We start from the raw sequence: 13,453 nt of genomic DNA, 5'->3' as shown, positions 1-13,453 counted from the left end.
CAAATTAAAATTGTAAAATTATTTTAGTATCTCAGCGATACGAAAATAACAGTATTGTTTTTTGTGTTTACTTACTGGATATGGTTGATAAAGTTTCATTTGCAATTGTTTGTCCAGAGCAACTTATATTCAAGTATTGCATTGTATATATTTTAGCATGCATTCCCTGGGAAACGAACCTTGACCTTGGCGTTGCAAGCATTGTGCTGTACCATTTGAAAGTTGAACACATTTAACCAAGAATATTCCTTTCCTGTATTCTTGTAGAGATCAATTGAATAGATTTTCACCCTTATAAATATCTCTAATTATAAGTCAAATTATTTAGCTTTATGAATCTGAAAACTACTTAATTGTTAAGTGTTAATCTAATTTAATAGCCCAAAAAATGGAGTATGCAATTATCCTGGGACAGCATAATAAGTGCATTGTCATAGTACACGTGCTGAGAAATTAAACACACTTTGGATTGCATGCGTGTCGAGAGTACAGACTTGAATCAAGTTGTGTTGATTTTATGTTTGCATTTGCATTTATGCAACACTTTTATCCAAAGCGACTTACATTGCATTCAAGTTACACATTTTATTAGTTGATGTGTCCCTGGGAATCAAACCCATGACCTTGATGTTGTTTTTGACATCTAAATTGGTGAATATTTTTGCAAGAGAATTGTAAATGCATGTCATTCTATAGAAGTATTGTAATATATAAATGTACTGAATTTATTGTTTTATTAAAGGGAGTAAAATCACTATATTTTATGCAAATAAATTAAAAGCAAAATTCTTCACACGCTTTCTAAAATACCACATTTTTTATGTACCAAAGCACACAAAACAAGTTGATGCTGATGCACTTTGACAGTTCTGTCCGAAACGTCTAATGAAGTTCATTTCTGTCAGAGTTCAGTTTGCAGTCTCACAGGCTCTGGTTTGGAAAGTCAATGTCTTGTGAACCACATCACTTGATACTTTAATGATTCGGTACAGGCGTCCTGCTAATGAAAACAAGACACTGTGGATATACAGTTTAATCCAGTCAGCGTTCCGCACAGTTTTGGTCTTATTCATTCTTACGGAGCACACAAATACCATCCATCTGTGCTCTTAGCTTTAGCGGTCAGGCGGTATGTCACAGACTAAACCACTGCAATTTAGCCCTGGATAGGAGAACCAAGTCGCCCGATCCAGTGTTAGTTTAAGAAAGTGGAGAAAAGACGTCCTGTGCTTCCTCTTTGAGTGATTTCAATCGCAGATGGGAAGTTTAATCAACTCTACTTGAGCAATATTTTGAATGAAATTACCTAAAATATTCATGCATTGTACTATTCCTTGCATTATATAGTACAAATGCATAAAAAAAAATAGTATTACTCACAGAATCTTGTTCTCATTCTCATATATTTTTCATTTTAAATAAAAGTTGTTATCTCCAGGAAGGAAGACCTGAAGGTGTGTAATGAAGATGACTGTGGTTGTTACCTGCGGGGCAGCTGCTGCTGTAGCAGTCATGAACCTGGCTGGCAGACTCAGGCTTTATAAAACCTACAATCACATTCCAGGATGATCTATGAGCTCCACCCACTTAGAGCAGATCAAAGAGCTTCATCACAGAGGAAGGAGTGAAAGATCAGGAGACAGAGAGAATTACAGGGAAAGCTTTTCTTCCTGTGCTGAGATCATGCTGGAGATATTCGATAAAAGGACTAGAAACCATGGCTATAAACTGCAAGTGCAAATCACAGTGTGCAGTTACAAACCTCAGTACTCAAGGGGGCGATGGAGTTACCTTCAAATGGTGGCTAAATATAAACATGCTTACTTTAGGACAAGAGTGTTGAAAAGTAAATCACACTTTGGTAGCAGTGATGAATTAGCACTTATAACAGATCCACTGACCCACCAGCCTTGGTGTGTGTGTGTGTGTGTGTGTGTGTGTGTGTGTGTGTGTGTGTGTGTGTGTGTGTGTGTGTGTGTGTGTGTGTGTGTATGCACAAACAGGCACTCTTGGCTTCATTTCAGACTGAGGGTTACCCTGCCAAATTATAGCTGACTGCATTAGACGTGTTATTTTTGGACGTCTACCTGCTGTCTGAGACTTAAGCTCCTCCCTTTCCTGCTTCTCACTGATTTAATCATACTTATTTCACAGTCTAACTTTTTTGTCCATGTATACAGTGCAGATAAATAATTTACGACCATCCTGGACAGGAGATCATTTAGTACCCAGCTAACACAACTATATTGTAAAAACTTTAAAAAATGTATTCTACATACTTAATTTGGCAGAGGTATTTTCATAATATTGCCCAAACATTTTTAGCAAATCCCCTTTGAATGTTTTATAAAACACATAACCATTTCCTACCTGGTCCTACCCTCAGTTCCTACCTGGTCCTACATTCAGCATCACCAACATATTAAGATAAGATAAAGATAAAGACAGTAAAGACATTTATGATGTTCCAATATTACTATTTCAAATAAATGATTTTCTTTTGAACTTTCAAATAAATAAATAAAAGAAAAAAGCATGACTGTTTTCAACAATGAGAATATCAAGAGATTTTTCTTGAGCAGCAAATCAGCATTTTAGAATGATTTCTGAAGAATAATGTGACATTGAAGACTGACTGGAGTTATAGAAAAGTTATTTTAACATTTATTTTAAATATATTTCATAATATTAATATTTTACATGCATTTTTGATCAATAAATGTAGTCTTGGTGAGCATAAGAAACATATTTTCTAAAAGCATAAACTGCATGTCAGGTTTTGGTTACATATTTTTTTATTTTATTTTTTATTTTTTTATGGTGTGGTTTATAGAATGTTTAAATACATTGCAATGCAATGTAACATATCTGGAACCAACAATTCAACGTTGTCAAATGTTTGCTGATGCAAGGAATTTTGACCTTCTATTAACACACACACACATGCACTTCCTTCTATACAAGCCCCGCCTCTTTTGTCCCAGGTGAGAACAGCTCTGTAAGGTCTTTGTTTTTTTAAACACTCTGGTCTCAATCCAGCATTTGGTCATGATGGCGCTAAGGTCAGTGGAGGCTGAGAGTGAGTCGGATTAGAGGAGATTAAGACAGAGGCTTGGATTTCTCTCTCTCTGTCGCTCTCTTTCTCTATAATTGTGTTTGTAATCAACACAGAATAAGTGTCCTCATCTTTCTGAGACATGTGTCAAAGCACTGTATGTGAAGCCCCCTCTCATTTAGTCAGCAATACTTATGCAGTTGAGACCCTCCAGGGAGCAGGATAATTATATAACCTTTGTTTCAGGAGTTTCTCCTAAAATTAAGTATTTTTGAAGTATATTTGAGTTCATATTGAAATCTCCAACTTTTGATTGCAGATTTAGGTGTCTTGACAAAACTTGACAATTTGAAAAACAATTGAGACACTAAGGAAATGCAATTTGTATTTTTTTCCGTCATATAGGCCAGGTTATAGAGCTGGATTGCAGCAGTTTACCATCTGCCTCCTCTCTGAATCTTCTACACCACCATGACAAAGCAGTGATTGGTGTACCAGCTAACATAACACACACACACACACACACACACACACAGGCATATATACGAGTCTATTAGCACACTAGCCACAACTCACAGTAAATACAAGCCATTTACTCCAGTAACTGAGCCATTTCCACCTTAATTTGTGTCTGAAAACAATAGGTTGTAAACTGCATACTGGTTCCTTTAGAGCGATAAGAAGATCAGTTCCTTGTTTTACGGATTGTTTCACTGGGGGCTCTTTACAGTATTATCAATAGACAGGATGCAGTTACTTTAGTCTGGTGCTCAGGAGAAAGTTAGATGTAATTGTTTTGTTTACAATGTATTGTTTTAGAAGATTAGCGAATGGTTATGCAATTCAACTGTAGATTAATATTTGGGGAACATATTTGGAAACATTTTAATTGTTCCAACCTGGAAATCGATAAAGTAATACATGTTTTTTAAAAGCAGTTCTAATTTCTGCACCACTGAAGACCCCCAAAAGATGTCTCTCAAAGTGCTCTGTCCACAATTATCTAGACAAACAGGTAGTCCTGCCCTCAAACTTGCACCATTGGTTGAGCCAAAAGTTGACGTCAGATTGTCAATAAGAGAGTTTTAAAAGAGTCCCACTGTTTACAATTATTGGAATGTCAACTTAGTTATTTGATTTTATAAGTTTCCTTGAACTGCTGATCATTGTGAATCAAACATGCATGAGCCTGTGCAACCAACAGCATTAACTGTCCAGCGTCCCACTGGCAGCAGTGCGGATTAGCGACCCTGTGCTTCCTTTCTTTGGACCGCTCTAGTGAAGCATAAAGGGATTATAGCAGCCCAAGTTGCAGCTGGACTGAACCATGTGCATGGTCTATGGGGGGTAGAGGACATCTAGGGTAACAGGGTGGAGATTGGGGGGTGTTGCAGATGTTGCAGCAAAGCTGAGCTGAAAGTAGCCTGAGGTCACAGTTAGTCAGTCAGAGAGAGAGAGAGAGAGAGAGAGAGAGAGAGAGAGAGAGATAGAAGTGTGCTGTGATTCCATGGGGGTGATGAACAAGCCCCAGGGGGCTGAAGCAGAAAATCAAATGAAAACACGAGGAAAAAAACAAGAGGAATGATAAAGACATACTCATCCCTTGCTGACCAGCTTGGCTGAGACGCTCCACTACAGTCATGGCTCTCGGATGCTGCATGCCGTTACGGTCTAAAGGTACAGTAGACGTCTCCTGTTACAGTGACATCTTGAATGCTACACTTTGTAGCTTCTTATGGCTTCTTATGTTTTAGAGTTTATCCATAACTGCCAAATCCTGCATTGCAATCTTTTCCCTGGATGTAGTTTGTTTTATAGCCTAGAAACTCCAACTTAAGTGAACTCATGTACTTTGAATGTTGCTAAATTTACTTTTGCATCATACTGACAATGTAAAATATGCATTACTTTGGCTCTTCTATGGCTCAGTGGGTTTATTAACAGCATTGTATGGTTGTGATGATGTGTACCTGGAAGATGAATTGGCACACTTTAGTTATTTTGGCTCTTCTGTAAGTAAACACAAACATTTCAATTGTGGTAATACCAAATGTGCTGTGACCCAAGAGGAGGGAAGGTGGTCTTCAGTGAGGTGTGGTTTCATTGAAATGAATGGCTAACATTTGGAGGGCTAGACTTTCCCACGTTGGAAGGTGTGTGTGGTGTGTTTGGATTGGGGAATGTCAACGGTCTGGGTTTGGCACAGGGTTTGTGTCACAACCAGTGGCTGATGATTAGATAGTGACTGTTGACTGAAAATGGTGGGTTTGAGCTTGGGAAATAGGTAAGCCTTAAGGTTTGTTCAGTCGTTATACATTTGCTTGCAAGTCAGCTGTAAAGGGGTTGCATGATATATTGGCATGGGTGAAATTGGATATTGAATTTTGCATCAGCCATTTAATTTCAGCCATTCATTTTATTTTATTCTATTCATGTATCTGATTTATTCATAAAATGTGAACGTGTAATAAAAGGATATTAAGCATTTAAAAATTTTAAAATGATATTTTTAAAATAATATTTTATTATTATGCCATTTTGCATTGGCAATGGTTGCTGTCCCTGATGCAAATCACTGGCCTTTTTCAGGTTATTTCAGGTTCAGGTATATAAACCATATAAAGGTTAGATTCTGCACCATTGATATTTACAGCAAAAGAGATATTGTTGAAGATATTGCTGAGAAAGTTATGAAATCCAACACTGTAACTATATAAAATGTTCTGAAAGTATGTTCTGTTGTAGTTGAAATATCTATTAAATTTACTTCCAAAATGAAAATGAATGTTTGAGGTTTTGGAATATCCAGCATGAATCCACGCCAAGGCCTCCAACTTTAGCTCAGCTTTCCATCTGTGGCATTAAAAATGTAAGTTTCACCATGTTTAATCTATGGATAACATTGATAATAGAAGAATAGCAGGGAAAAACATCAGGAAAGGAAAAGGTTGAGTGATAAAGCCCGTTCTGTTTCCCATCTCCACTTCTCATGCCAGAATAAGCCTGTTGGCTTATCTTAGATGATACCATCAGTAGACAAGCAGTCTCCATTAACCATTTCTATTGTTTCTATTGCTGTTTACTCATGTCTTTGCAGAGCAGAGGAATTGGAGGTGACTACTTTGGCCAGATTTCTCTTGATTTGTGTGGAGAAGGGGGAATTCACTAAGAATTAATTGTGTCTGTTGATAGCGATGTTAATTTGCACGTTGTCTTTGTTGTTTAATGCTTGGTTGAATGGATTGATGGCCAGTTATAAAGTGACATCTCTATTATTTAAGCAAAATTTGATGAATGACTGCTTCCGTGATCACCTTTTTGCACTAAAATGCTATGCTCAAATGTTATAAATTCACTCAACTTGATTCTTTTTCTCGGTTTAGTGTGGAAACACTTTAGGGTGTTTATCAATTAGGTGTAACAGCTGCTGAAAGGACCCACATAGACAAATGCCCTTCCCTCTCTGAGATGACTGAGGTGTTTGGACTGTGGAGGGATATAAAGAAAGAGCTGTTAGAGATCACTGCTGGGTTGCTCTCTACCCCATGCTGCTAAACAACTAACAACCAAACAGCTTTATGAGGAAGAGAGCTCCCAGCCCCCTTCCCAGCACAACTACCTCGCCCTGGATTAACTGACTGACTGAGTTTCAGAAATTCTGGATGATCTATTGTTGCTTGGCAAAAATTCCCATTTTTAGCATATTTTCTGTTTAATATACAAAGGAATGAAATAGAAAGAATTCTGCAGTCTCAACATGAGAATTAATTTTGGTTTTGGCATTTGTAGGCATTTTCTAAGTATTTGAAGGTAAAAAGGTTTGTAAATTCCCTGCTGTGGTTTCTGTTATGGATTTATAGAAAGGCTTCTGGGTCAGAATCACTGTTCATTCTTTTTTAATGCACTTTATTATTTATGCATTGTCCTCATTTGACCCTTTCCAGAGTACGAAACATTATGTTTTTAGGTCAAATCACATCAATACTGTATTATCTCCACAAAAGCATGCACAAGATTATAAACAACTGGTTATATATATACATATTTACCATTTTTTATATATATCATATAATTTATCCTAAATGTATTATTATTATTATTATTATTATTAATTAATAAAAAAATTATATGTAATGTTTTATTGATCATTTTTTATATAATTAAATTTTTACATTTAAATGTATATTTTAATAAATGTACACACTTTATTAAAAATGTAACTTTAGTATTTATACTAAAATACTATACTAATACTTTTCTATTTTAATTTTTTAGCATTATTTATTTTTGAATGTGCAACCTCCCATTATGTGATAAGTTCAACAAAATATACTTTTTATTTCCACTAAACCCCTATAAAAATTATGTGCATGTCAGCATAAAAATTTTGATTGTAGACTTGCAAATTAAATTAGATCAGTGAAATGTAAATTTAACATGCCTGTGTGTTCAGTTGCATTATGTGATTTTTTGCGTTTAGTTGCATGGTGCCGTCTAGGACATCAGTGCTGGTTTTCATGCTGATGGTGAGTTGATGGGCTGCAGGGGCTCAAAGGCTGAGATGCTGAGATGCTACCATGATCACCATGGTTGACTGGAGCCATGTCTATCTGGATAAAGACAACCAAGAAGGGCATTAGTTCAGTCCTCAGTGGGGGGTCTCCCCTTGGGGAGCATACTTGGAAACCCTGGTTTAAACCTTCCCCGTGTTTTCAGCCACACTGAGTGCCCAGTCACCATCACCCATATTTACCATGTTGTGGCCTTCACAGAATGAGTCATCTCGGACTAATGGATGTGAATATTTCATCCCAAGATTAGAAGGGTGGCACTGTAAATAAACATCAAACTAGAGTGAATTCAGGAAAATCAAGCTACGATTTTTACCCCATCCATACAGCCGAGGGCAATTAAACAAGACAAACGGACATGCTGTTGGGGATTTCTCAGATTAGTCCTTAAAACAACGGTCACTAAGCATATTTTCAAGGTCATTGAGAATGTTTGGCATAATGAAGCTTGAGATCAGAGGTCAGATCTTTTGACTTGACTTGTGAGTGTACACTACAGTCAGTCAGTCTGTGAGGTCAGTAAGATGTTTTTTGAAAGAAATTACTGCTTTGATTCAGCAAGGATGCATTAAATTGATTAAAAGATTTCTGTTATCAGTAAATGCTGTTCTTTTGGACTTTCTATTTATCAAAGTGTCCTGAAAACAAAATGCATCACAGTTTCCACCAAAAATATTAAGCAGCAAAAACGTTTCAACATTGATAGTAATAATAAATGTTTGTTGAGCAGCAAATCAGCATATTAGAATGATTTCTGAAGGATCATGTGACACTGAATATGAGATTATTGATGCCGAAAATTCATTTAAATTACATTTTATGTTAAGGCCATAATTGCAGCCTTAGTGAGCAGAAAAGATTTTCAAAAACCTTTAAAAAAAATCTTACCTGCCCATGGAAGGTTTTTCAGATGATTAAAATGTGCTTTACACTTAGGAAAAAAAAATATTATTTTAATAACTGATCGCTGAAAGGATCTTTGGAGAACCAAAAATGTTTCCTTTATAGCTTTACAGAGAAAGCCCCCATTTGGAACTTTTATTTTTAAGAGTGATGTTGAATTCTTTAGTTGCTTTGGAGGAAAACTCTTGATGATACATTCTTCAGATCAGTGTATTGGTTCTAGAGGACACATTAGGCCCGGCGGGTCTTTCTCTGAACCACAGGTTCTCTTGTGACATGTGAAATTGTCTCTGGAAGCTTTATTTTTCACAGTGAAAGGCATTACATCTGAGGGTCGGTTCATCTTCACAGTCAGGCGTCTTTGATCAAGACCCAGAACTCTGGTCCAGCTTGCTTCCAGATAGATATTCCCCTTAAACAAAACCTTTGAATCCAGTCCCAGATGGGAGACATCCTCAGAGGGCAAAAATGAGAGAAATAATCTGGCAAAGCTACAAAGGGGAACAGGGTATGGGATGGCAGAGGTGGTCTGCAGAACAGGCATATATATGAGCAGAAAGGGTCCAGGACGACACAGAGCAGGTACTGGAGGAAATGTTTAGCAGACGCCCCTTGTCTGCTGTAAACAAGGTCCGTGATGCATTTTCTCAGAAGAGCTCTGTGTTAGGGTGATGTCATGCTCCGCAGATCAGCATGTCTGTGTTGTAGAGGATCATATTTAAATGGGATTTGTGTAATTTTGGGGATAATAAACAGTTTGGGGGTGGCAAGATTGTTTTCTGTTTTAGCAGTCCACTTATGCTCACCAAGGCTGCATTTATTTGATCAAAAATACAGTAATAACAGTAATATTGTGAAAACACATTACAATTTAAATAGTTTTAGTTTTCATATATTGTAAAAATACATTTATTCCCGTGATGCAAAGCTGAATTTTCAGCATGGTTACACCAGTCTAAGTAAAATTTATATTAAGTATTGTCTCATATTAGTTGATTAAAACACAAGAATAAATCATTTATTTTACCCGATTTTACCCAATGTTGCCATAGAATACTGGCAAATTGTTTTTACTTTACTGAACATTTACAGATGTCATAGAAAGTCTAAATTATCGATCTTTAATGCGAAAAATCATTAGGATATTAAGTAAATATCAGTTCCATGAAGATATTTTGTAAATACCATAAATTTTGATTAGTAATATGCATTTTTAAGAATTTCATCTGGACAACTTTTAAGGCGACGTTCTCAGTATCTGGATTTTTTTGCACCCTCTGATTTCAGATTTTCAAATAGTTGTATCTCAGCCAAAATATTGTCCTATCCTAACAAAACATACATGAATGGAAACCTTATTTATCATCTTTCATACGATGTACAAATCTCAATTTTAAAAAATTGACACTTATGACTGGTTTTGTGGTCCAGGGTCACATTTATTATTTGCATCATAAAATGTAATTTTGCTGTAAAGTGTGCAAGATATTAAAGTGTGTGTGTGTGCACTTGTGTGTGTGTCTTAAAGGAGCACACACAGAGATAACAAAGACACAGACTTGTGCTCTATTGAGTTTGTGACCTAGATTGTGCTGCATTAATGCTGCTGTGTGCTAATGACGGCAGAGGAAGAGGAGCTGTACGTCTATTCACTTATATTATAGTCAAAACTGCCTGCAGCATCCCAGCCAGACACACAGACACTCTATGTCTATTCATAACCGAGAAATGAATGCGTGTCTGCAATATGTGTAGTCACAAAACATGTGAAACATTACTTTTCAACCACAAATAGTATAGCTAGCTAGCTAGCTAGCTAAATAGATAGATAGATAGATAGATAGATAGATAGATAGATAGATAGATAGATAGATAGATAGATAGATAGATAGATAGATAGATAGATAGATAGATAGATAGATAGATAGATAGATAGATAGATAGATAGATCTCATACAGTGATGCATTAGTCACTGGCAGATTGCAGCATTGTTTTGCTAATGTTGGGCTATTTGATCAGCCGCTCAGTTTATTTGCTCTTTACACCAGAAGCAGATTCTCTGAAAGCATTTGAGGAAGTCATTAGAGCAGGTTTAGTTTTCAGCTACTGAGTTAAAGGTCTACATTCTTAACCAGCTCATATCAACTGAAGACTATTGTTTCACTTTGTGTGCATAGATTATCTCGGTAAAGCTTAAAGTCAAGAGGATATGCAATAATGCCTGAATCTTTATTGAAGAGGGAAGAATATATGTTGTAAAACTATTTGTATGTGTCTTTCACATGTCAACATGGATGATAAAACATATGTTTACTGATGTACAAGTGATATTTTGTAACAGATTTTCTCTTTCATCTGCAGCGCTGTCTAATCTGGACATTGAGAGTAAACTGAGTGGACATTATCAGGCTCCATGGCACCTGCAGAGAAATGTGTTTCTGCCATCGACTCGGCCCGCGTGTGTGGAAGAGCTGCATCGTAATGCCAAACAGAGCCTGCGGGCGTTGTACAGAGGTTAGACACACTTATGAATCAATACTGAACAGTTATCAATCACCCAGTGAACACCTTCTGAGCTCATCTAAGCAAAGTTGTTCGCTCTAGTGAAAATCCTCCATTCACTGGCAGTGAACACTGCCCTCTAGAGGACGAAGATAGAAGCATCAAGTTTCTTTTTTAAAGGACCAGTGTTATTTTAGTATTATTTATATACTATTATAGTATTTGTTAAAAAAAAAAATTAACTCGCTTATTGTTTATATTTTCATTTAAAATTGTAGTAATGTTGTTAGTAAGGTTGCTTTATTTTTGCAGTTTCTGTTTTAGTTTTAGTAATTTAGTGCTTTCAATTAGTTGCCAAGGAAACAATTCTAATTTTCTTTTGTAAGTTTTTTAATCTAATATTTAGATTTCATTTCATTTCAACACTGTAAATGACAGGATAGAACTATTACAATTATAGTAATATGAACATGTGTATTCTTTAAACAGAATCTATTTATTTGTATGTGTAATGCGTAGTGGGTAAAACAGCAGAAGGATATCAGATGACAAAAATCATCCACATGCTATGATACATTAAATCATTAAATCTTTAAATCTCCACTTTACATATCAATTATAAATGTCAAAAATTACCAAAAGTAAAACGATTAAAAAAAAGGACAAAAACAGAACATCATTTTTATGATTATGATTTCATATAACTCATTTCTAAATACTAGTGGTGCTTGCAGGCATCACTGTTATTATATTGCATTTAGGTAAAGTAAGTATTCAGCTTCAGTGTAACCCTTCCAGCACTATTTTCTGCTCCAGATATAATTGATCATTTGATAAAACTGACTTACGGATTTGTCTGTTGTGTGTGAAACTGCTCATCAGACCAGCAGCAGAGGCAGGAGGTCAGCGAGAGAGAGCGCAGGGTGACCATTTCCATCTCCATGGCTCCGCCCATGCCCACCTACCCGTCGCCCCATGCCCACCGCAGACGCCAACAGAGAGACAGACCCCTCACCACGGTAAACATCGACCCACTGGCCTGCAGCTCTGATCTATAGTGTGATTGTAGACGATGTTGATGATGGTGTGTCTGTGTGTTTAGGAAAGGACAGAGAGAGACATAGAAACTCAGACAACACAAGCACAGGTAAACACACACTGCATGGAGATCTTTGATTTTAGCTGAATGAATCCATTCTTGTTGTCCTTTATTTTTGTATTTTTGCCTTTTGAAAAAGACGTGCACTTCAGCATTTTTTTCAAAAACGTATTTATTACACAAATAACCTATTTTAAAAGAATATACTTAAGCACATAGTTAATATAATATTTTCGGACAGTATATTGCATGTTATTTGAAATTAAGTTAAAATATATCATAATTAAAATTTATACTAAATGGAATTAGTTAAGAGTGTTAAGAGAGTGACCCACTAAAATTGCATGTCTTTGCATATAATTCCATAATTTCTTATTTTGTCTTTGAAATATGGTTAAAGTTTGCTGCCGAACATTTATAGTAGACTAAAATGTACTTTAATGTAATTTATATTGAAATGTGTATGTTATGTATGTATATTTATTTAAATACATATTTGAAATGGTGAAATATGCAGTTCAGTACATTTAAATGTAATTATTGTATTAACTTTAGCCTCTTAACTGTCACCCCCATTTCTGAACATAGATATGAAAATACACAAACTTCAATGGTTGTAATTCATGAACACTTTGGAATACATGACTAAAGCTGGCATTTAAAAAAAATTAAGTGTAAGTTTACTGTAAAGAAAATGCACTGTACTAAAAAAAAGTTTTATTTAAAACTGCATGTCTAACTTAGTTATGTTTCAAATTTTAAGTTGATATCACAAACATCGCAGTCCCTGTGAGAATTTTTAGTCCCTATACCAAAAATAGCCACTGGGTGACACCCAAACTCCACAGATTTTTTAAAATGGATTTTCCTTTGACAAATTTATAAATTTCTGTCACAATATTATTTTGTTTTGTTTTTATTATGTAAATATTGCAGTAAATTTTGTAATATTACACTTGACACTGCCCAAAAGAGGGAGGATCCCGCTTTAAAGTATTTAAAGTACCATAGCAATTTTCCATAACAACATAAACTTTCAAATAATATCTCATTTAGGATGATTACTAAAATATGTGATAGGGGAAAAGGGTAATAGAATATACAGCAGGCAGTTAACAGGTTAAATGTTATATTGAATAACACTACAGACAGTTAAAATTATAATAAAATATTTTACAAGTGCTTTAGTATGCTAATCAACACATCAAAATGTGCACTTTAATAATTAATAAAAAGATTATTAAAACATAATGATTTAAAATGTATTTTTAAAAAAGAAGAAAATAAGAAAATGCCCTTGATGAAAGCACTGACATGAATGT

The 13,453-nt window shown here is 35.5% G+C and overlaps 1 protein-coding gene across 3 annotated transcripts in view; it reads left to right on the top strand.

Moving 5' to 3' along the window:
* Positions 1–13,453, top strand: part of nhsa (Nance-Horan syndrome a (congenital cataracts and dental anomalies)) — a 107,628-nt gene that overhangs the window by 79,995 nt on the left and 14,180 nt on the right. For all 3 annotated transcript variants that reach the window (XM_059528335.1, XM_059528334.1, XM_059528333.1), the window contains exons 2-4: positions 10,892–11,044; positions 11,915–12,051; positions 12,135–12,179. In XM_059528335.1, coding sequence (XP_059384318.1) covers positions 10,892–11,044; positions 11,915–12,051; positions 12,135–12,179 — 335 coding nt within the window. The remainder of the gene's footprint in view (positions 1–10,891; positions 11,045–11,914; positions 12,052–12,134; positions 12,180–13,453) is intronic.

The sequence above is a fragment of the Carassius carassius genome, chromosome 37 (genome assembly GCF_963082965.1).
Source record: "Carassius carassius chromosome 37, fCarCar2.1, whole genome shotgun sequence".
In the NCBI taxonomy this organism is placed as follows: Eukaryota; Metazoa; Chordata; class Actinopteri; order Cypriniformes; family Cyprinidae; genus Carassius; species Carassius carassius.
Note: the sequence above shows the minus strand (reverse complement) of the source record. Positions and strands in the feature narration are given on the sequence as shown.